Source organism: Artibeus jamaicensis, unplaced genomic scaffold (genome assembly GCF_021234435.1).
Source record: "Artibeus jamaicensis isolate MK-2021 breed Jamaican fruit bat unplaced genomic scaffold, CSHL_Jam_final contig_467, whole genome shotgun sequence".
Taxonomy (NCBI): Eukaryota; Metazoa; Chordata; class Mammalia; order Chiroptera; family Phyllostomidae; genus Artibeus; species Artibeus jamaicensis.
The window spans coordinates 625,947-649,997 of NW_026521845.1; the positions used below are offsets into that span (position 1 = coordinate 625,947).

The 24,051-nt window shown below is 49.4% G+C and overlaps 2 protein-coding genes across 6 annotated transcripts in view; one reads left to right on the forward strand and one right to left on the reverse strand.

Moving 5' to 3' along the window:
• Nucleotides 1-732: 732 nt before the first annotated feature.
• SIPA1L2 (signal induced proliferation associated 1 like 2) overlaps nt 733-24,051 on the forward strand; it is a 186,136-nt gene continuing 162,817 nt past the window's right edge. For 3 of the 5 annotated variants that reach the window (XM_053667307.1, XM_037136744.2, XM_037136747.2), the window contains exon 1: nt 1,989-2,252. The gene's annotated coding sequence lies outside the window, so the exon portion shown is untranslated. Of the gene's footprint in view, nt 824-1,253; nt 1,358-1,988; nt 2,253-24,051 lie in introns of those variants that run through there. The other 2 variants (XM_037136745.2, XM_037136746.2) reach the window with 2 other exon arrangements.
• LOC128627764 (putative HTLV-1-related endogenous sequence) lies at nt 1,763-18,385 on the reverse strand. Its single transcript, XM_053667308.1, has 2 exons — nt 18,215-18,385; nt 1,763-2,350 (listed from the first exon to the last, which is right to left on the reverse strand). The coding sequence occupies exons 1-2, from the start codon at nt 18,383-18,385 to the stop codon at nt 1,763-1,765; spliced, it is 759 nt and encodes a 252-aa protein (XP_053523283.1).

Consider the following 24,051-nt stretch of genomic DNA (forward strand, 5'->3'; position numbering starts at 1 on the left):
GAGAGGAAGAGAACTGTGGCTAATGTCCTCATGGACGGTGTCCGGCCGGACTTCCTTTGAAGATCATTGTGTATGGGACATCAAGGAACGCACTGTTGTAGCTGCAGCAGCAAGAGCCACCTCAGGGACAATCTGGGACAATCTGCTGACTCAGGCAGTCACTGTATTAAGAGTCAAAACCCAGGGGGAGATGTAGCTCTTTTCTTGTGGCCCTCGTGACAGAACGGCGGGAAAGACAAGGACATGTGCCATTATGTGAAGCGAGAGTACTGTGAAAGTATGTGTGGAGGGACGCATGTCCCTCCGTGGCTGCCCCGGTGGGATTTTGTTCAGAGCTGCAGCGAGCTCCTGGGCAGCACGGTCTACACCCTGTGCAGTTTTATATCCCCAGCACCCAGCACCTTCTGGAACATCACAGGATCGCCATTAACTGTTGAAAGAATAAATAACAATCTTGTAAATGCTGAGAATGAGGGGACAGTTGGGAAGCCCATCCGAACCTAGAGAATGCAGGAATTTTGCCATATCATTGTATTGCTCTCTGACAGGTTTTATTATATCCATTTCTACAAATTATACCCACATATTTCACAAAGACAGAGAGAATATTATAGAATGTGAGAAGCTTTAGATCCTGGAGGGATGGCCTCTTACGTTTCAGTTATGTTCTGGGGCGTGTTTGTGATAGGGAAGTACAGACATTATCTCCCCAGGAAGAATTCTGCCTCTATAAAGGGAGGAACTGAAAACCCTGAATGCAGCCTGGGAAGCTCAGCTGTGCCTGCCATAAACCAGCTCAGGAAGCCCATGGTGGGGCTGGAAGGTAAGTGAGCAGCTACCTGCATCAGTCTGTTCCTTCCCGTAGGCTGTGACGCCCCCCCCCCCCCCCCCCGTACCTTTTAGGCAGTCAACTCCAGTCTAGTTTAAAAGAATCTCCTGAGATTCTTAATCTTTCAGCAACCAGCACCTACGGAACAATTTACACGAACGGTTTCAGGTAATGCTTCCTCCTGGGTCATACACATCTTCTGGGAAAATAGAGAAGATGGGTATAACACGCTCGGTTCCTCCTCTTGGGGACAGAAACCCAAGAGCATTTGTCCCTGGGGTTGAGGCCTGCCTGGAGGGCGGGGTGGCGCCCGGGCTGGGCCCGGGCGCCCGGACTGCGAGCCTCTCAGTCTCCTTCCTGACTCCGAAAGGTCTCGGCTCCAGAGCGTCGCCACCCACCGAAGCTCATTCTAAAGTTCTATTTATGCGATTCTCTATGCAACGTCCCACTCCGGCCACCGGGCGCAGGACAGTACAGCACTGCCTGGGAGGTCTGGGAGCCCCACCGTGTCCCCGGAGCTGGCACAAGGTAGGGGTACCGCCTCGGTGGTTTCGGGCGTCCGCGAGGCTGGCGCGTGGCAGGGTCTGCTCCTCTGGTGTCTCGTAATGAACACGGATGTGGCGACTCTGCAGCGTCCAAGGCAGGTGCCTGCGCAGCGCCCGCGGCTGCGGGACGCTGCTCGGCCGCCGACACTCAAGGCTTCTCGGCCCGTGGACCCGGGCGTCCGGAGGGCGCGATTCTCCCAACTTCTGAGTGGAGGCCTGGTTGGGGTCGCGACAGCGCAGGGGGCGACTCGGAGCCTGCTTCGGGGGTTCGCTTCTCTCTGCCAGAGAGGCGAGGAGTCCTGAGCAGGACGGTTTCCCAGTAGGCGGGCCCAGGTAGGCTGCATCCCTCCCGAGACCTCAGCCGCCTCCTGGGAAGGGAACCGAGCCCTTAGGGTTGCCGCCGCTCCCGCGCACCCGGGCCTGGGAACAGCGCCCGGGCTGCGCACCGAGCCCGCGAGCCTCCGGGACGGACGGAGCCAGCGCCCAATCGCGGGGCGGGGCCGAGGGGGCCTGCAGGCGGCGGCCAATGAGAGGTGGCGGCGCGGGCGGGGGGCGGCGCCTCCGGGCCGCGGGCGGCGGCGTCCGGAGCCGGCGCAGCAGACCCGGAGCCCGGGAAGAGTCGGCGGAGCTCGAGGAGGACGCGGACGGCGGCGGCGGAGGAGGAGCTGCGCCGCGCGCCCTCCGCGGCCGGCCGCCCGCCTGAGCGCAGGCCAACAGCTCCAGCGTAGCCGGCGGGTCCGGCCTCCTTCGCCTGGAGCCCGGTGCGGGCAGAGTCAGAGCCGATGGGCAGAGCGGGGCGGCGGGCGGCCAGGCTGCGGCCCCGGTAGTCGCCGCGCGCTCGCAAGCTGTAGCCGGTCCCGGCGGACCGCGTCTCGGAGGTGCGTGTCGAGCGAGCGGACGGGCCCCTGAGGGTGGTGTCGGGGGACCCTCTGGGCGGTGAATTGTCCCGCGGTGAGGGGCCGCCCCGGGGGGGGAGCTGACGGCGGGGCGCTCGGGGAGTCCGGGGGGCTCAGGCGCCGCGGTCCGGCTCGCTGACGCGCCCGCGCTCCCCAGCGCGGTGGAAGCGGAGCCGCCAAGGTTCGTTCTCTCAAAGTTGCGGATCGGCTGAAAGGTTATTTCCGTCTGGGTGACACGCACACTAATGAGGACCCCCTCTGGGTGTCCGGCGACTCCTCTGTGACTGACCTCCGAGAAGAGATGAAAGGTTGCCCGACGCCGTGCAGCGGCGCCCGGGCGGGCGGGGCTGTTGCCGAACTTGCCGCGGGTGACTCCCGGGAGGTGGTGCCCGAGCCCCCGCCGCGCCCGGTCCCCTTTTGTAGGAGGACCCCCGAGCGGCCGGCAACCCTCTCACTCGGGGCGACCTTCCTTCGGAGTTAGATCCTCTGCCGCTGTCCAGGCGCGGGGGTTCGCCGCGTCCTCCGCTCTCGGTCCCGTTCGGTTCCCCGCGCTATCAAAGCTAGTTGGGCCGTGTCCTGGGAGTATCCCCAGGGGCACCTACCGTGAATTTTCTACGTGCGGCAAGTCCGGGGAATCAATTCCGGTTCGTCCTTTCGGAGCGGGAGCCGAGGCTCCTCGGGAAGGAAAACAAGTTGGCATTGCCCCTCTGGGAGGTATTTGTCATCATTAACCTGCTTCGGTTAAATTAATTCAGCCCGAGATGACTCCAGCGCGCGCACTGAAAACATCAAGTGGACTGGGCACAGGATTGTGGCCACCAGGCAGGATTGGGGTTTCAAATAAAATTGCAGAGATTTTGAATTTTGCTCAGCCTTAGACTTGGTTTGAATAAGGGTGGCTTTTTCTTTTTCTTTCTTTCTTTTTTTTTTTTTTAAACAAAGAACCTTGGTGATTCTAATAGGTTTGCTCAGTAAGTTCAAAATAGTCACTCAAATATCTCTTTCTTTGCCTCTTTTGTCTGCAGTTTTCACTTCTAAATGTTAACACTAGATGGCTTTCTTATGACAGGCGTTTAGTGAACTGGGCTTCAGGGTTGCCTGTTCACAACCAGGTCTTAATGTTTCCAGTTTTCCAATTAGTAAGGGAGGGGCAAAAGTCCAGCACTCACTTTCCTTGACGCAGGTTACTTCCCTGTAAATCAATATTTATTTAGTTATCAAAAGGTGGCCCATTATTTCTGCTCTCCTAAAGATGTATTTGAAGAGACAACTCGGTGACTGTGGCTAGCCACAAATTTAAAATGTCCATCTCATGTTTTGATGTATTTGAAGAATTCAAAGTTGTCTGGTGAGATTTGTAAGTCTCTTCAGAGGGCATTTGCACCTTCGATGTTCCTACACCACTTGATTTTGTAGTTCACGTTGTGATTGGTAGAGGTATGCAAGAATTTTTTCATGGGAAAGAACAATCTTTCTTGAGTTTTTGGGTGCAAACAGCATTGATTCTGGCTAAAACTTCCATTGATGCTTTTGGGGAAGTGGCGTAGTTGAAGTATATACGCCTGATTGATAGCAAGGGTTATGTTAGGAACACCTTTCTTTTTTCCCAGCTAGTAGTTGGTTGGCTTTTCATTTTTAAGCACAGCCCCTTTAAGAGAAGCCCAGTAGCCTGCAGTGGGCCGTTTCAGCAGCAGCATGTTCTCCGTTGTGTCTTTCAAGTGCTTTATTTTTTTTTTTAAGTGAGACCATCGCTGCCTGTCCAAATCTTGTCTAGGTAGGCACACGTATTTATAAGCTGGAGAAATATCTTGAAATTATCTTTATAGCTGTCCTTTATTGTGTGTCTTGCTCAGCTTAAAACATAACATCCCGAATTTGTGTGTTCTAAATCAGAGCGTATTCATAAATAGCTGAAGAAAAAACTCTCGTAGCGAACATCTGGGAAATAGAAAATCAAGTTAGAAACAGCTTTTATCAGTACCCACGTGCTGCCTATAGATGGGGTGAAGCGAACTTGGATAAGAACCAGTGTAAGCCTTCAGGCAAGAAAAGAAAGCGGGAGATAAATGGTAGGAATGGAGGTGAAGCTGCCGGTTTTCTCTGGCTGGTCTAAGTGTATATTTTCCATCAAATGCTTTTGCTTTTCGTGTTGTTAAATTTTAGCCTTTCTCGAAGGGCTTTACGGGTATGAAATGTAATGGGAGAATTATCAGAGCATCATGATCTGGCATTTAAAGCCACATAATGTGGGTTAGTAAGCTCTCCCCTCGCCCCCTCCCCCCCAGGACTGAAATGGTATTTTGAAGAGTTTTTGATACTCCAGCTTAGTAAAACACCTGTCTACCTTGAGGGATCTTTTTACCTGAGGCAAAAGTGGTAATGGCTTACTCATTTTGAAAATCTATCTGTCCTTGAAAGTGAGGAAATACTAGTGAGCTGTCTGAAAGGGCAATTGTCTGGAAATTGACACTGGTTTGAAAGTGCTGTGTTTGGTCCTCAAAAGTCGCTTTAAAAGGGATTGCTCATTTACTGAGGGCTTTGCAAAGAACTGTGCGCGTATGTGGATATAGCATCCTATCCCCCAGCCGTAATGGTAAATGCAGGGTCGTCTTCTGTTTTTAGATTGTGGGAGACATTGAGTCTTTGAGTTTACGATCTACTCATGGTGGGAGTTTAGCACTGCAGCTCCTTTCAAAGACACACTGACTTTGAAGAAAATTTAGACTGTTACTATGAACTGAAATGCAGAGGTTTGTGTTTGTTTTGAACTTGAATGAAATATGCAGTACAGTCCTAAAGAATATAGGAACCCATATTCCAGATCTTCTGCTTCTATTTAGGGTAACTAATTGCCTTGCAGGGTGGTGGACTAGAAAGAGCACCTGGGCAAAAAGGGCAAGAAACTCCCATTTCCTGACCCTGCTACCTGTCGCAAATGAGTTTGGATGAAATAGTTCCATGATCTCCTTCAGCACCAAAATTTTAGGTTTCTTTAAACATTTCAAATAAATGTGTTAGTGTAATGACAGCGAGCAAACGATTGAGATAATGTACATTTCCTCATGAGCGGGTCTTTCTTTGGCGTATAGTAAGCTTGTATATGAACGTTAATGAGAGTTGTAGCTTACTTGACTTACCCTGAAATCATTGATTCAGAAATTGCTTTTCTGTTCCAGTCACATTGACTTTTAAGGGAGGGATAAGAGTGTGATCGGAACTGAACATGCTCCAAACTTGAGATAAACCATTTTGATCCTGTCCAAACTTGGTTCATAAACTTCGGTTCCAGAGAGTGGTTTTAGGAAGCCAGATCTGATCCGCAGTAGAGGCTCTCTTTCTGGAGAGATTTGGTATTTGGTGTAACCCAATCCTTGTTCTGTTTTTTTTTTTTTAACACATGTACGACATGGTATAGCTAACTTCCACGAGAGGACAGAAGAAAAGATGTGGTTGAGAAAAGTGGAGTCTTGTCATAACGTCCCTGTACCAGGAAGGGCTTTAGGGTTATTGTTCAGTTACCCCTCTACTTTTTGTTTTCATCCTTGAACTTAAAAGCGAAAACAAAAGCAAGTTTTAGTGATGGCCGTATCTGTCAGTATGTGACGTTGCTACTTGACAATTAACACAGCAGCCACTTTTAATTTTAGCCCCTCTCCCAGAGCTTTACGTTTATGGAATGTAGCAGGACAATTATCAGTGCGTCATGATTTGGCAGTTAAAGTTGTGTAACGTGGCTTTGTAAGTCCTACCCTGCCACCCCCGCTCCCCAAAGGAGGGATATGCCTGCCCTCAGAGTAGAGGGTTGTCCTTCCCCTTCAGAGAGCACGTTTGTTAAGGTTGGCTCCACGCATGCGCAGGTATCCCGCATGCGTGTGCGCGCACGTCCCCCCCACACATGTGTGCTAGTACCCCTGTACGCACTTGTGTGTGTTCTCCCCACACACGTTTGTGTACCAGCCCACACACAGACACTTTTGCCTTTTGTTGGGCCAGTGAAAATTGCACTAAGTACCAGGGCGTGGGAGTCACTGACTGGCTCAGCTAACCCTTCTTTGATGCTCGGATCCCTTTATGCTCACACAGTGGGCAGAAAGTCTCCCATCAACACCTGGACATTGCCAGGAAGGCCAGCCCCCACCTTTCCGATGCTGTTGACCACCAGAAAGTGTCTTGTGTCTATACAATTGAAATCCAATTCCACCTCCTTATTGGAATCCTGTTCCCTGGTGGTCCGAAGGGCAAACCTTTCCATAGAGGTGTTTCAGTCCCTCACTGAACAGTGCCTGTCACCGTCGGGCAGGGTGCCGAAGCGTTCTCTCACAGCCCCTGTCGAGCGGGCAGGCTGCCCTTCCTGCCAGGCGTGCCCCACCTGCACTGCAGTCCAAATCTGCATCTGTTTTCCGGTGCCCATGCTGCTCTCACTTGGTGAGTTTGCTCTTCACCGAGCCCCGAGGCCTCACCCACGTGCTGTCCCTGAGCCTGGTCTGCCCTTCCTGTGCCAGTCTCCTTGCGGGGCCTGACACGCACTGTACCACATTTTGCTGCATTTTTGCTTGCTCTTCCCACGGTTTTTGGAGTTTTGATTCTCTTATGTAGCACCTTTGCCTGCCCTCCCACAGAACTGCTGCCTGCCCAGAAGATCAGACTGCTCTTTATATCTTTACCTCAGTTGGTGATAAATCGTTAAACTGGCTGAACCATGAATCATGTCTCTGGAAGCTTCCTTCCAGGTTTACAAGGAGTCACATTCCTTTGGTTACAGTACAGCATTAATGTGCTTAGTATTTTATAACTAGTCTGTATCTCCACCTGCTCCACACGGGTTTGCTGCAAGTCCACACCACTCCTCCTCTGCCGGTTCTACTGACCGAGTTATTCTAAGAAGGAAGTGAGGTCAAATTTCGTGTGTCCCTGGTGACTGGAACTGTACTGTGTGCTTGCTTGGTGATTGAGAAATATTTAATGACTGTCTGAACGTGTAGGGTCACCCTGTGACCTGTGACACTCTGGCAAGGTCTTAGGCACTGAAAAGATTGTGGAAAAAAACCCCAGAATATTGGACTTTGTTAAACTTATTTTTGCAGGATCACATGTCTTTATTTTGAGTTGTTTGCAGATATTGGGGAAGGGAATCATAATTTTTCCTCATTTTCCTGGTGTTTTAATTAGTTGATACTCTTCTCTTCCTGATGCACAAATAAACACACAGCCACAGGGGCCTCCCCAGCGCTGCCAAGTGGTTTATTCCATTGTGTTCACTTTTCCACGGTTGCTAAACCTGCTGGAAGGAGCTCCCAGTTAGTTGAGCTGTTGGAGAACTCAAAGTAGTCCAGAGCAACTGTTCAATTGTTCTTAAGTAAAATAAACTGGGTAAAGAGCCAGTGTTAAAGGTTGTTTCTTTGGGAAGTTAGAACTCTTGGGTGAGTAAAAACTTAGGTATGCCACAGTAAAATTATTGTGTAGACTTTTAAGATTTCTGATATTATGTCAGCCAGAAAGTTCACTTAGTTTTTTCCACACGATGGCTCTACTAGTGCTTGCTTAGTTGTCTTTAACTGCATTTGAAACAATTTTGTTAGATTGTATTGTGACAACTGTCATATCAGTATGCATTAGAGAAAAAGCTTATCAATATTGGTGAATTTTTGTGCAGCCATTTTAATATTGAAGGTGGAAGAAGATACACAACATTTTTGGCCTATTATGCTTTATTATTTCAAGAAAAGTAAAGATGAAACCAAAATGCAAAAAAAAAAAAAAGATGCGTGTAGTGTATGGAGAAGATGCTGTGACTGATCGAATGTGTCAGAAGTGGTTTGTGACATTTCTTGGTACTATCGACACTTTGGCCAAATAATTCTTTGCTGTGCGGCTGTCTTGTGCACTGGAAGATGTTTAGCAGCACCCCTGGCCTCTACCCACTGGAAGCCAGTAGTGGGAGATAGCCGACACACTCCAAATATCCAAATCAATAAAGTTATTGGTAAAAATGAAAAATATGTCTTATATTTTCCAGAAAAAATGAAACGGACTTTTTGGCCAACCCCATACTTTGGGGCACAGTAGCCTTTGTCAGCCATGTAGGGGGAGGGAGAGGCTTCCGTCTCCCCTCGAAGGTTCTTTTGGCTGGTCTGATAGTTACATGTACAGGAGGCACGTTAGATTAACGAGAAAAAATAGGCAAATGCAATTACATATGTACCTGTGGGAACCCCACATACGGGAGAGAGTCCGAGACAGAAGGGAAAAGTGACGTGTATGCGACATACAGAACGAAGGACAAGGCGAGGCCCCCGGGGGCATCGGAGCAGAGGAAGGTCATCCTTAGGACAAGAGGAAGAACAGACTCTCAGGAGTTAGAGGCTTGTCCTGCTCTGTAGTCGGCCATAAAAAGTTACTTCTGGTGATAACTCTTATTGTGGGCCAGGCTCCTAATGTAAATTCCTTAGAGGATGCAGAAATGGTTCTGAGCCTACAGGGTCTCCAAGGTCTTCAGCTTCAAACCAAGTGGGTGCTGCAACGGCCCCTCCGGGGAGGCCTGGCCTGGACGGTGTCCCGGGTGCTCTCTCTGCCTTCTTGGCCTGTGTTGGCCTCGGGTCTGGCTCTGTGTTGAGCAGCGGTACTCACAGGGTCCGGCACTAGCTCTTGTGCTGATGTTTCTGAATTTGAAGAAATACTTTTTTTTAAAGATTTTATTTATTTATCTTCAGAGGGAAAGGGAAGGAGAGAGGGAGAGAAATATCAATATATGGTTGCCTCTCCTGCGTCCCCTGCTGGGAACCGGCCTGCAACCCAGGCATGTGCCCTTACTGGGAATCGAACTGCGATACTCAGGTTCGCAGGCCCGCGCTCAATCCACTGAGCTACACCAGCCAGGGCTCTCAAGAAATACTTTTGATCCTTCACACGGGATGAAGCTGTTGTTTCATGTGTTTAATGCCTTAATCCAGAGAGCCATTAAGTATGTCCTTGCCATGGGGCCTCTGAACTTCTCCACTCTGCATCCCCCGTATCAAAATCACCCATCTCAGTACCTGAATCTGCATGTCTGCGTATGTTCTTATATTTGCACACATGTTTGTGTATACGCACATGTTACATGTATGTGTATAACTTCACCACGCTAAAATGTGGACATTATAAAACACAAAGTTATAAATTTTAAGAAGGGTGATACTAAAAAATAGAAGGTGGGGTGTTTTCTTTTGTACCCAGGGCGCGTTTGTCGCCCTGTGAGATGTGAGGCCCCGGTCTGGAGACCCCTGCTCTTCCACCCTCTCTGTTTAGAGGTCGTGACGTTTTAAAAGCAACTTCTAGGGGCTTGCAGGAGTCTCGTGAGGGAAGCGCCAAATATACCCGTGGTGACTGTGTTCATTTTCCCGAGGATGTTTTATATCGGCCTGTTTTCTTCCAGAACAGGTTGTGGGTTGCTTAGTTTGAGGTTTCATATTTGGGGGCAGGGGGATAACATAATGGGGGACACCATGCTGGGAGCGTTTCTAGTGGAACTCAGCTGTTTAAGAAGCAGCAGATTCTCACACACAGCTGACACCAACCCAGGATCAGGGTAGAAGGACATAGCTCATCAGTGCTGTTCAGTAGGGTAGTTCTGCTGGTGTGTTCCTGGCTGGAACTGCATCCCACAGCAGCTCCCGGTGCCAGGGAGGCGAGGGGTCCCAGCGTCTTTGGAGAGTCTGTGGCCCGGGAGGGTCAAGCCATGGCACTGTGACCTGCAGCCATGGGCTGAACTAGCACGCCTGGCCTGCCCTCCCCCTCCCCCTGTGATGCCGGTTGTAATCTGCAGCACTTACCACCGCCTGCCTTTATCGTCTGTTGGTTTTGTGTGTCCACCTGTTGCCGCACCTCAGTAGAAGCACAAGTGTCCTTTGGCCAGGGACGTCTCAGACTCATGGCTGCAGCCCCGTACTCCTGCGTTTCTTGCTGTGCAGCAGGCTCTTAGCGAGCAAATATTTGTTCCAGGGACGATGGAGAGCTGTCGTTTGCACAGGGCAGCGCTGTGTGCCTAGGCTTCTGTTGAACTAAGCAGTGTTGCCATAAAGTTCTCTTTCTGTTGTAAATGATCTAACTGAAGGACCTCGTTTTATGCCTTTTCCGGGTTATTTGAAATGACCTGTGACTCATCTCTGATACTGAACCATCCAAATGGCATTTCCGAAGACGGTAATCACAGCAGAGACCCCTCTGTTCCATCAGAGCCTTGGAGCCCGTCAGAGGGCGTAGTTCCGGGGGGACTGGGTTCCGGGGGGACTGGGTGCCCGGGGCAGCAGCGAGAGCCACCTCGCCTTCACGTGCAGGTATGCATGAAGCCGTCCCAGGCTTCAAAGCCTGGTCCCAGCTGACAACTGCACACACAGCCTTGTCAGAGTCAGGTGGGCTTCAGTTCCCCTCAAAGCCCTGGTTTGGGCTCGTTAATAAAGGGGGTTGCAGATGATTTCTGGATTGTGCAACGTTCCCTGCAGTCTTACCTCTCAGCCCATGAGCTCTGATAGTTTGTACAGGAAATAATGATTTGAAAAAAGCCGTCAATAGTATATAGTGCACCTGTACTGAGTGGTCACTTTTAATTTAAGATAGCAAAGGACAGTAGAATACTACTTATTTATGCCCCAGATATAGTAGGTGCTCATTAACTATGGTTTAATCTTACAGGTGGAATCTTTTATCCTTGGTATGCTGATGTACTAATGCCTGTAATACGTGAGTTTAGGGGTAGCATGCTAACTCCTCTTTGTTGAAATCTGTGTACTGAGGTAAAATATGGTGGGAGCTGTAGGCAAGGCTGAGAGACTAGCCTAAGTAACAGTAAAATCACCTAACTGATCAAGCCGATTGTTTACCTGAGTGTTATTGTAATCATTTCAATGGAATAATTGATCCATTTTCCTATTTAAAAAGTTTTAGATGATGATAAGAGTGAGGGAAGGAGGCCGATGTTTTTGACTTAGAAACAGTAAAAAACTTAGGAGAGATAATTTCCAAGGTAAATTTAAGAACAGCTATTGTGTTGAGCTCTCATTTATGTTTTTGTAAGAGAGAAGCTTTATTGATGCAGAAACCGAGGTTTAATGAGAGAGAACATGTAGTTTTCTGCATCTTAGTTCCTAGGGTTTAAACCCTGCTTCTTTGCTCCCACTCTGAGGCTCTTTCTTCTTCCCCATGGCTGCCTTGTGAGGTGCGGCCCGTCTCAGTGAATCACAAAAGGAGTGAATGAAAGGAGAGAGGGAAGGAGGGAGGGAGGAAGGAAGGTGCATGCATGTGGGAACGGTGGAATTATTCAGCCAACTGCCCCTGAAAGGGGGAAACGGTGGCCCAGGGTTGGGCTAATGAGCTTATTGTTCTGGCCTAAAATGCGCCCCGTCTCTCTGCCAGTGGGTTGCCTCTTTTCCATGAGAAGTTTTGTGATCGCCGGCAGGCACCCGGCCTGCCCGTGGAATCGGGTTGTGTAGGCTTCCTTGGGAAGTGGGGGGCTCTCCGTGACCACGCAGAGAACATTTCTTTAGCTCCAAAGGCCTGGCCAAGATGGGAGGAAGTACTCTAAATCGGAAGAGTTTTTGTTTTGCATTTATGCTTTGCTTAGATTTGCATGATCTTTGTTTAAGCCAGTTGCCTGTGAGTCCCTAAATAAGTTTCAGGCATTTACATATTGAAACGGATTCATCCACAGGACTCCACTCACCCAGAGAATAAGTGCTTACAACAAGGAAAATACTCCCCTGGCAGGTGGAGCCCATGCAGACTTTGTTCACCTTGTCACTGAATGATAAAACATTCGTAGCGACGCTGGAATTGGAACGTTCATTGAAATGCTGAGCTGGCTCTATGCCAGAATATTGTTTCCCTGGTCGGGAAGGCGAGCAATTTGTGTGAAGCTGGCAGCCGGCCAGTCGGAAGAGCTCTGACGCAATCCTAGCAGTAACCGCTCTGCTCCCACTGCTAATTTTAGGGCAGTTAAATCTGGGTGATGTCTGAGGGCTGCTGTCGCCCTGCGTCTGGTTCTGTGCAGCTTTCTAAATCCATCCTCTGAGCCTGGCACCACAGCGCTGAGCTCCCCTTGGAGCCGGCACCGGGGTGGGGGCTGGGCACATGGGAGGGGCCGGGCCCCAGGGTGTTTCCAGGAGCCTCTGCCCTTAACCTTCCAGTTTTCCTGCCGTTCCATCAACACATGCTGGTCTGCCCCCCCCCACCCCCTCTCCATGCTGCAGCACTTGGCAGGTGTGGGGGGCACAGAGAGGAGTGTGACTCCAGGCTCCCACCTCTGTGGAGCTGTGTAAGGACGGCATTTATTTGTTTCCTGTGCTTGGGCTTGCGAGCGTCAGAGGTTTTCAAACTGAACTTCCACCTTCTCCTTTCCTGGGAAATTAAAACTGAGGAGACAGACGATAATTTTTCAGAACTAGTTGGAGCATTATATAGAAGAGCAAAGTTGGATTTTGTGCTGTTGGAGAAAACAGGTGGGCTAAGGGCATGTCGGGTGGGCAGTGAATGTAGCCCAGTTTTAAAATGAGGATGTCTCAACTCTGGCATTCTGGGACTCCCAAGGGAGTAAGTGCGAGGCCCCTGAGGGCCGGGGTCTTGTCACTTCATCCCCATCCTGTTCCCCAGCTGAGCGAGTGCCTGGCACAGTCGGCAATCTAACCAACCGATAGCATTTCAGGCCTCGGAGGGACCTCCTGGTTGTCCTGGAATCAAACGTCCTCATGCTGCAGACCCAGGAACGTGAGCAGGGCCTGAGCAGCCAGGCCCACTGTGGGGCGGGGCGGGCTGCCTCATTCGGCCGTGAACTCCTGGCCTGCTTACTGTGAGTGCTCTGGCCGCGGGACGGCCAGGCGTCAGGTGTGTCAGGGAAAGACTCCTGTGTGAACGAGACCCCGGGACAACGGGCCCTGATCCCCGCAGATGAGGGACTCCGTGGTCCACTCAGGAAAACACTGGACGACAAGGGGGAGCAGAGTCGGCCTTGGAGAGTGGTCAGGATGTGAGTTTTTGTTGAGTGGCTCTTGTGCGCATCCATGTTCCTGGCTCGGTAGTGGGCCAGCAAGTACAAGTCCAACACCCTGCTGCTCATTTTGTTCATTCGGTCATGGTACTGCCTGCGTCAGCCAGCACTGCTCAGAGCTCACTCCCTTTCTTGCCAAACCTGGATTCGATTGATGAAAGCAACACTAAGGAGACGTTGTGGACACGGTTTTCAAAGTGGTGATTGGCTTGCCCGTCATCTAAGATCCTCAGTTTGATTTTTTTCCCCACTGTAATTTGCCTAAAGTTACAGAATGTGTCATAGGTCTAAAGGAAGAAATGTTTTGTACTCTTCAGAGGTAGAAAGTAAATGATTTTTAAAACCGAGATATAATCGACATGGCATTGTATTAGTTTCAGGTGTACAGCAGAATGATTTGATACTTACAGTACATATTCTCACAGTAAGTCTGGTTAACATCCCTCACCACACACAATTACAGTGTTTTTTTCACGGTGAGAACTTTTTAGATCTACCCTCTTACTAACCTTTAAGTACACAATAAAGTATTATTAACTGTGGTTACCATTATTTTGTCTGGAGAACACGCACACCCAGTTATAGCTGCAATTCAGGGTCACATGCTTTAAGGCTTTATATTCAGGAATTTAGAACTTGGTGATGGATTGACTTAAAAAGTGACTTATTTTACAATTGCTGTGAATAATCAAAGCAGGAGTTTCATTGCTTTGAGAGAATCAGCAAAGCAAGATATCTCAACATAATCATCGTTTTCCTCAATGTTTTTTTTTTAAGATTTTATTTATTTATCTTTAGGGGAGAAGGGAAGAAAAGAGGGGGAGAAATATTAATGTGTGGTTGCCTCTTGTGCATTCCCTGCTGGGAACTGGCCTGCAACCCAGGCATGTGCCCTGACTGGGAATTGAACCGTGATCCTTTGGTTCGCAGGCCCACACTCAATCCGCTGAGCTACACCAGCCAGGGCTCCCTCAACTTTTTATCATGGAAATTTTCAAACATACAGACAAGTTGAAAGAATACAGAGTGTAATGAACACCCATTTACCCACCACCCAGATTCTACAGTGTTAACATTTTACTGTATTTGCTTTGTACAAGTCTCCCCATCTCCATCCATCCATCATCAGTTCATTTTTCTGGACATATTTCTAAATAAGTCACATGTAACAGTCATCACATTTTACCGCCGAGCACTTCAGTATGCATATTATAAATAAGTTGAAACGCTTCAAACTCTTTTCAGGTGAGATGTATAGACCAAAATGCATATGTTTTAAGGGTGCCATTTTATGAGTTGAGGCAAATGTCCACACCCATGGAACCCCTGCTTCTGTGAGGGTAAACCCGATAGCCCAGAAAGTTCTCTCAGCCCCTTCCCAGCCAGCCGTGTCCCCTTTCCCCCCCTTGTTAGTTGTGCCTGTTCTTGAACTTCATGTGGGTGGAACCAGGCAGTATGTGCTCTTGTGCGAGGCCACTTTCGCTCAGCATCACGTTCTTCCACTTCGTCCTGCACCTGCAGAGATACTTGAATGCCAAGCTTTGCCTGCACCTGGCTGGGTCAGGTACCCTTTTCAAAGATCATATTGTCAAATGATGCAAGAAGCAATTTCTTTTAGGTATTTGTGTATATTGATTAAGTCTCATCCTCCCCTTTCCCAGCAGGGATGGGATGGTGAGGCCTGGTTTGGCCACGTCCTGTCTGACCGGGTCTCTTCTTCCTTTCCACCCTCACGTTCTGAGAACCAGGTGTTTTGGTTAGTCTGCGAACACGGGCCCTGGGGCCGGCTCCCACCTGCCTGGCGGCTCCAGCCAGGATCTCTCACTCCTGAGGAGCTGGGTCCTGACATATTACCTGTCTATATTGGTGTGTGCTGCTTGGAAAACTTTAGGTAAAAAAAAATGCAGTGGTTGATTTTTGCAAAAGCTTGTAAAAGAAGTTTGATGGGAAATAGTTTTATAAGGCATCTCTGAATAATTAATTGAAATAAAATTTCCTGGCTTCCGTTTTGTGACACTATGTGAAGGAGATTGGCCAACTGAACCTAAAACGTTAGAAAATTGAAATAAAATTGTACGTGACTTAATAATAAGATTCCGTGCTTAGTTAACCGCCCCATTGCTATGCCCACTGTTACTGAAGTTCCGAGTCGCTAAGTCCTTCCAGCCATGAGTAAAACCACCACGTTTTCACCAGCTGTGCCGGTTTACCATGTTTTTCCCTCTAATCACTGTGCTGTTGGCATGTGAAGGTTGTTCTTTTAGGCTCCATCAGTTAGGGTAGTCTACTCACTCTAAAAGAGACTCCAAAATGCAGTGTGCAGACGAGAGAGGAGTTGACGTCTCGTGCCCTGGGTCTGGGTAGGTGGCTGCTATCCTCCCCATGACCCCTGGGACCCAGGCTCCTTCCCACTTGTTTTTCACCACTGGGCCTTGGCCTTGGCCTCACTGCTCAGGGGAAGCCCACTGGGCATGTCTGCTGTCAGCCAGGCTGAAGAGGGAGGGAGCCCCTGGGAGAGGTCATCTAAAGGCCCCACAGGGTCTGCACTGGTCTGCTCTTTCCTCTGGGGAACCTAATGGCCTGACTACCCCTGCTTCAGGGGCGCTGGGACTGTCATGTAGGGGACTGTCCCTGAGCTCCGCCTGAGTGCTGTGGAACTGGGGCTGCCTGTTAGATGGTGGGTGCTCAGGCCCAGGCGCCCAATGCAGACTGTGCGCTCTTTGCAAGGCCCCGTTTGGGGAGGGACTCCAGTTATGGTGATGAGAGGACCGTAGCCACTCTCATTCTGAACATGGAGTGACTCTGCTAACAATACTTTCCTCAGTTGATTTTTTTTTTAATTGGAGGAAGTGCTGTCTTCTCAAAGTGCAGCTTAGGTCTGGGTGAAGGAAGGGAGGGTAGAGTCTGATACCAGTGAGATCTTGGGCAGGCTCTGTAACTGATAGGACTTGCATTCGCAGACGTAGTGAAGGACCTGGTCACTGTTTAGAATTCAGACTTGTAATGGAAGGTGTAAGAGGCCTTGGCGAAGGGAGTAACGGGGATCCTTCACCTGGGAGCCAGAGCAGCGCCCGAGTTTCCGGGCCGCAGACCTTCCCAGTGGCTGCAGGCCGCTGCGGCTTGCGTGCCATTCAGAGGCATTTCCTTTGGAGTCCGGGGGCCAACTCTGGCTCTGAGAGAGGGGCAGTGACGAGTCATGGGGCAAATCTTTCTGTGATGTCCACGCCTTCCTGATGAGCCAACATTATACTGCTGTCACCAAAAGATCTTCGAGCAGACTTTGCCACCACTTTGGAAGACTCTTGAAGTGACAGTGGAGTATGTGTCTCTTTGGGCTCAAGGGGTCAGGGCCGTGCACTGTGGGTGCCAGCAGTGTGGAGGTGGAGAGGGGCCACCATGCCTGGGCCCAGCTCTAGGTCCCCTCGTGTCACCCCGCGGGTTTGCAGGGCTGTGCAGAGTAACTGCGGTGGTAGCACACACGAATCTTTCAGATTCACCTCCTCACATCCTGATGTGCTGTGATCATCGCCCCACTTCCTCCAAAATGTTCAAGAGAAGAGCCTTCCACCCTGAGCAATGGGACTGCCTCCAGCTTTGGGCTTCAGTTCTTTTCCTCGGGGGCTGGAGTGTACACGTTCTTGAATGAAGATCTACGAGGGAAGGAACTTAGTGCTTGGCTTGCCAGCATTGCTTTCCACCAACAAATGCAAAGCGGGGAACAAACTCCTGGTTGCAATAAATGACCCTTAACAGTGTTTTCAGAGATGGACAGGCTGCCCGGGGTGATTTGATCAGGTGCACCACAGCATTTGGGTCATCTGGAAGTTGCCCTCATTTCTTCTCGATGGCTGTTCTCTGCCCAGAATACGTTACAGATGGGTTCTGCTGACTTTGCTAATTTTGCCAATAACTTAAGCATTGGAGGATGCAGGGAACCTCCCGAGCGATAAGAACACAGCTGCTAAAGGATAACAGAGAAGGGAGCGTTTCTGAGCAGCTGCAGATGGGGTGCTGTCAGCACGCACTGTGGCGCTGGGGAGTTTTTACATCTTTTTGTTTGTAGGGAACGAAAGGGCAGTGTGGAGCTTAGTCAGCGAGGTCAAGTGCATATACGTATGTGTCAAGGACAGGGCTCTGTCTCAGCTGGAACGTTGCACTCGCAGGGAGGAAAACTCGCCTGTGATTTATCGGTGTCTGACTCAGCCCCGCATTCCCACGCCTCTACCGTCTGTGTGCGTTGACTTACCAGTAATGGGCAAACATTGACATTGGCCTTTGCCCTTATAACACACTGTTCCATCAGCCAAACCCTTCACCATCTTCTGCTTTCTCTGTTACACGAGTTCTTGGTGGGCCCTGCAGGGAGCCTGGGCCTGTGTTGCAGGTGATGCCAGGCCTGTTGGTTGGCGAGTCTGGAGGAGGAAGAGGGGGGATGCTTCCAGAGGAGGGAGGTGTCTCAGGGGTCGCCTCTTCATGCGAAGACATGGAGGAGATGCTGAAGAATTGCGAATATTCTAGTAATCTTCACAGAAGTGGTTTTCGTTTTCCGCAGCACCCTCCCACTCAGCTTCTTTGCTGTTGCTGGACTCAGAACAAAGACTGCAAGGGCGCCCTGAATCCTGCGGGGGAGCCCCGAATCCTGAGGGCAGCGTGGACTCAGTCAGCCCACACCCTGTTGCCTTCTTGTTGCTCAGGTGTATGGGGTACAAGTTCTCTGGGTTGAAAAGCCCACAGCCCCCGAAAGGTCACGTTCGGTGCTCCTGGAATGGAGGTGAACCGAGTCGACCTACACCTCGAGTTGTTCGGCCACTTTATCCTTGTGGTTCTGGAGTTGCCACTTGGAGGTTTCTGAAAGGCAGACCTTCTAAATCTTTTCTTTGCATTTGTGTCTCTCCTTGGTTCAAAGTTTTTAGCTCTTGCTGCGTACTTCTGAGTGTTCAGATTCCAGCTCATATCTGGTCTCGTTGGCCGGCAGCTCGATGTCTGACACCTGTGAAGAGTGCGCAGGACCCTCTGACTCTGTGGGGGGGGCGGGCACCCGAGACCCCCGGTGCTCCGCTTTGCGCTGCTTGCCTGGGATTTCGGTAGCCTTTCCCATCAGGACAAGGGACTCGAAAAATAATTGTGCAAGGGACTTATAAAAATAGTATTTTCAGTAATTTCTCTTCCAGAGTAGAGACATTGTTGGGTTCATCCTTTCATCCTTTCAGTATTTTTAAATGTATTTCATTAAAAAAAACTGAAAACAAGGATTTTGCTTCCTGACACTTCTGTGATCCTGAGTTCACTCTCTTCTTGGTGTGGGTACTTTCAGTGTTAAAGATGACACAAAATAAAAAAGCCCCAACTTTTCATTATTAGATTTAACACCTAAAATTACATTCCTGTGTATGTAATGACAAAAACCATAACATAGGAAGAAAGAAAAGCGTTTAAAGAATTGTGCAGGTTGTTCACAGGAATCGGGCATGTAGATTACTGTCGTGAGTCACATTTACATGCGTGATTTTTTATTGTTCTGCATTGGAACCAAACAAAAGGTAGGCATGAAAGAGCAGTTCCCCATATTACATGCTAGTGACATAGTTTGGACAAGCACGTTGTTTGTTAGTAGTTACAGATTTTAACGTGATGAGTGACGCTAGTTTATCTAGTCAGGGTCAGATGGATGACACGCTATTTGCAGGGGCTAATATGTATTCAGGAGTTTCTGTGTTTTGTTTTATTAGGTGATGGGAATAGAAAAAGAGATTTTAAGACACTGTCTGCAAGTTCAGTGTATTCATTTTAAACCTTTACCCCTAAAGTAACTGAGTGGAGGAATTCAAAATTTATCTTTGGTCTGCCCTTGGTGGCTAGGTCTAACAATCTGTTCTGTGAGGTAATCGTATATTTATTTGTCTTCTGATGAACAAAAGGAAATCTGGATTTTGTGTACTCTTCTGTCACAGTTGACAGCTAACCATAAAACATCACAGTTGTCACACGGCCCTAAAGGGCACACTTGGTCCTGTGACTCGCCAGACCAGTTCTGCAGCTTCCGAAGGGGCTCCTGGGGTTGGATGTGGTGCTTGTCCTGAATTGTTAGCTTTCAGAGAAAGGAGATTAAAATTCTGGAATACAAACCATTAGAAAAGTGTTGCTTAGCAGCTGCCTTTTCTTTAAAGGGGGGATCTGGATTAGCATTAGATAAGGTTTGACTTCAGTAAGATGGGCCTAGAGTGCGGAAGGAGCTGGAAGATGGGGAGTCCTTGGAAAACTTGCTTCTGTGCTGCGAGTTTAAGACAGAGCATTGGGACGCCAGGGTCCCTCTGCCAGGCCGGGCCCGCCTGGTGCGGCGTGGCGGGCATTGCGGGCACCCTGCCTCTCTCACCTGGGGTGCGGGTCAGCTGCCTCCTGCACACAGACCACCTCATTTGTAAAGCATGCACGGGGGTGTGGGTCTGCAGCATGCCAGGAAAACTTTTATTGAGTTGCCAAGAAACTTCGAAATGTGAAAATAAAAACTTTTTTAAATTTGAGGAAGATGGTGCAGATGGCTAATGCTGTGCCCAGAGGGTGGAGGACGAGGCGCAGCTGAAAACAGGGCCCTGGCCTGTGGGTTCCGAGCCATTTCTTTGACTTCTGTTCTTTCAGAGTCTCCTGTCCATGTTGCAGGTGGCCTGTCCTCTGCAGCGGCCCCCAGGGGGACACTTGTGCTCATGTGGGAATCTGTGCCTGGTGAGGGCTGGGTGTGGGTGCGAGTGGGCACATGGCCAGCTGGCTTGACACCTGCGCCTGAAGACTTCAAGCCCAGCGGCTCTGCAGGGCCCCGGGCCAGGGGCTGAGAGGAGAAGGGAGAGGCAGTGCACCTCCCTCGCTGGTCCCCTCTCGCACCCACACCTTCCAGGCTGAGCTCTGCACGTTGCAATGAAGGAGAAGGTTAACAGTTGTAGGGGGTCGGGGGAGGCATTCACCCCCGTGAAAGCGGCACACTTGGCCCAGAGACGTATGCATGAGCCTGCTCACTGCAGTATTAATTATAACGTGAGAAACTGGGAATATCGCAGTGAGACGTTAAATTATGATTCTTCATGTGATCCAGTAATTTAAGTCAATTAAAGATCTTGTTTTATAAGGCCATTTAATGACATGGGAAAATGTTCATGGAATATTAAATGAAGAAATTTTCTTGCCAAGCAGCGTGTATGATAGATCGCAATCTCACGGGGCAGTTAAACATGCACATGCGTTAGCAGAAAGGGAGACGCTGAAACCCTTGCGTGGTTATTGCTGCTGGTTGTGTGAAGTGTGACTGCCATCTTCTTCTTTTTTGCATTTGTTGTACAGTTTTTCTCAAATGAACATAATTTTATGGAAAGAAAAAGCATGGCATGAAAATATCTGAATTATGTGACTCAGTTATATGTGTCCTTTAAGAACTGGTCGTCTCCTGGTTCAGTGTAGTTCAGATTATTTTATTGTAATCTTCCTCGATTTGTTCTTCTGATTATATGTATTTAACAGAGGATTTCAAGGCAAGTAATTAGCAAATATTTTTTAGGTACCTATTATGTATAATAAGTATGTTTTTGGTACATGTTACTTACCATGAAAGCATTTATAATGGAAGTTAGTATCATGTAGTAGATCTCCTTTGAAAATCATTTGCTTATTTTGTGTTAGCGTTTAAACATTATGTATTTTTACCCTTTTGCCTATCATCTTTCATTTAAACTTGTTACATAGGGAAAATATACATATGTACAATTTAACTTCAGGAATTCATTTTTATTATTAATAATATAATGTATTATTAATACATTAATAATATATAAGGTACTGGTAATGTATTATTAATGCATTAATACTATATAAGGCATTATTAATAATGTAAGGCACTGAATGACCTCCTTTTTATACACATTGTTTTATTTAACCTTCGCAGCTACCAGTCCTTTACCGTGGGGGCATCTTTCTTAGTTGGTATGAGTTAAATTAGAGACTTCAGCATTTAGTTTAAAAATACCATTAATGCTCTTTTTTTTTCAGTTTGAGAGCAGAGATCCTTTGATTTATTTTTAGCAATATAATTGCTGCACATATTTTTAGCAATATAATTGCTAGCCTTTGATATTATGCTTTTTGACATTTACATTGAAAAATAAAAATTAGCTAATTTGTAAGTTATAAGGTCTCAAAAGGACAGTTCATTCTTCTTCCACACCTGTTAATGGTGCTATTAAAATTCTGAAATGGCTTATTAAATTAAGTGCAGTGTCAAAGGCTGATTGTCTCTCTCTGAGTTGGCCTCCATGACTTATGAGAGCATGACTTAGGAATGAGGTTTGAGTAGCGGCCTGAAGTCGGCTTTTAGTATCTGCTGAGTGGTAATGATCGCAGACGAGACGTGTTCAGAGAGCAGGCGGGCCACTGGGGCGCTGTGACAAAAGGTGCCTCCGAAGCAGATCCCGGGTCACGTCCTTGAAACCGCTTGTGCACATTCGCGTCACACGTGCGAAGCCCAGGTGCAGGGCGTACACGTGCCATGTGCCCTGCATTCAGTGGGCTGGATTGGAAAGTGGTGAGAGTGGCGGAGGGATGGTTGTGCACGCGTGTGGTTCATGGGAGGCGCGTCCGGTGCTGCTGCTCGGCCCATGTGTGCCGTGTGCCATGTTCCGCTGGCTGGGTCGGAAGCAGTGACTGAGTGGCAGCTGGGCACGACCGAGGGACGGCTGTGCACGCGTGCTGTCCGTGGGAGGTGTGTGCTGTTGCAGAATCAGACTCCATGTTTTTCTCACAGTTTTTAACATGACCTTTCACCCGCCGGCATCATTTCAGTGGGACGAGTGCAAAGGTCAGAGTCCCTTTCATTGATTGAGTCTCCTGAGCACCTGCTGGGGTCACGTGCCATGTAACCCAGCATTTGCATCTGAGCGCGGCGCCCCCTTGGGCGCGGTGCACCCTGACAGCCACCCCCTGACGGGTGTCAGACCCTCTGTGAATGGAGGTCGTAAGATTGCTGAAGATGCTTGTGCGAGTGCTTCGACTTCTCCCTGGCACGCTGTCGGGGCGCAGTGGCCCTGGTGACAATGCCGCCTGTGCATTAAGAGCTCTCTGTGTGCCGACAGGAGGGCTCAGGGAAGGGAGGTGGCTGGAGATGAAACGGTACTGCTGCCTGTGAAGCCCAGCGAGTTTTGAATGAATGAAGGTTTTTTTTGCTTTTTTTTTTAAGTCAAAACCGTAAGGATATCAAGTGTTTAGTCTGGAGTCCTACTCTTCTCATGAATATCATGAGAGGCAGGAGCAAAGGTGGTATGAAGACAGTTGGCCGGGACTCTGGTGGGAGGCCCAGGCCTCAGCACCTGCTGGGGCCTCCGAAGGCTCTTCCGCTGTGACACGGGCGAGTCCCGAGTCCCCTGCTCGTAAGGGGATGCCGCTGGTGGAATCAGGCCCGTTTGTCTGAAAGGTGCCGTTGGACAGGTGTCAAAAGAGGTGTGGATGTGACAGGTGACCAAAGAGAGGCTTTTAAAAGGGGATTGTGGATTGCAGATGTATCCTGTCCATTTCCGTCCAACTTCCAGAGCTTAACTTCTGGCTGTCAAAGGTATCATTTTGCTGGATATCCTGTTTCTTAGCAGGTGAAAATAGGTAACTTACATCTTTCCGATATTTTCTGTTAGGGTCCAGAAAAAGATCACATTGGTAGTCTTGTCGCTGGTGTTGGAGCAAGGCCTGAGGGCCCCAGGTGCATCTGGACACCAGTGGGACCTCTCGTCACCACATGCGAGGTCAGGGTCCCCGCCTCGCTGTGGCCTCGTGTCCAGCAGCCCTCCTCCACCTCCCCGCTGTGGTTCCTGGGTGTTTGAACCCTCTGGCCTGCCCTCAGGCCCCGTCCTGCGGACCTCAGCTCCTTTTGGCCCTGGCGAACCCCGCTTAGCACACCCCCATCTCTGTCCCCTCGGCTTCAGGGGCAGCCCTCTCTGCGGTTCTCTGCCGGCCCCTGGTCATTCCTTCTCTGCTCTTGCTGGTCTCTTCAGCCCCGAATCCCTGTGAAATGTTGGGGGTCTCTTCTCCTGCCTTCCCAGGTGTCTTCTTTTGCTGCCTTGGTGACGGTGACCCCAAATCTTTACCTGTCCGACTTTCCCAGCCACCCCTGGCCATCTTCCTTGGGTATTCTGGACACATTTCAAAGTAAATGTTTTGGGGTCCTTACCTTCCCCACAAATATCTTTTACACTCTCGCTGCTACTGCGAATGGGATGTCACCATTTCCCTGGTCTGACAAAGTGTGTGGCCTCCGAACGCAGTCCTGGCACCTCACTGTCCCCTTGGCCACCAGCATCTCCTGGTTTGCCTGAGAATGGCCTCTCGAGTCTGCCTTTTTCCTGTCCACTGTTCCTGCTTTACCTCAGGACACACTGAGCTCCGAACTTTGAGATAAACTCCCTGGCCTGGGCCCGCCGTAGTGGCCACTACCCATGTGTGCTGATTGAAATGTCAGTCAACCAAGATTAGATAAAAATACAAATTTAGCTCTGCAGTTTCACAAGCTGCATTTCAAGTGTTCAGAGGCTGGTTGCTGGTGGCCCTAGTGGACAACACAGGCGGGCCACTCTCGTCACTGCAGGAGGTCCCGCTGGCCCTCCTGTCCAGCCGAGCTCTCAGCCCCTCCACTGTGTCCCTCCTGGCGCTGCCAGCGTTGTCTTCGAGGAAGCAGCGATGAGTTACAGCGCCCCCTGCTTAGACACCTCTGTCGGGTGCTGGGTGCCAGCCGTGCCCCTC

Coding starts and splice junctions, on each gene's coding strand:
- LOC128627764 (XM_053667308.1), bottom strand. CDS start 18,385: ATGGGAAAGGCTACCGAAATCCCAGGCAAGCAGCGCAAAGCGGAGCAC. Junction 2,351..18,214: donor TGGAATCTGAACACTCAGAA/GTACGCAGCAAG, acceptor CCCCGCCGTCAG/CTCCCCCCCCGGGGCGGCCC.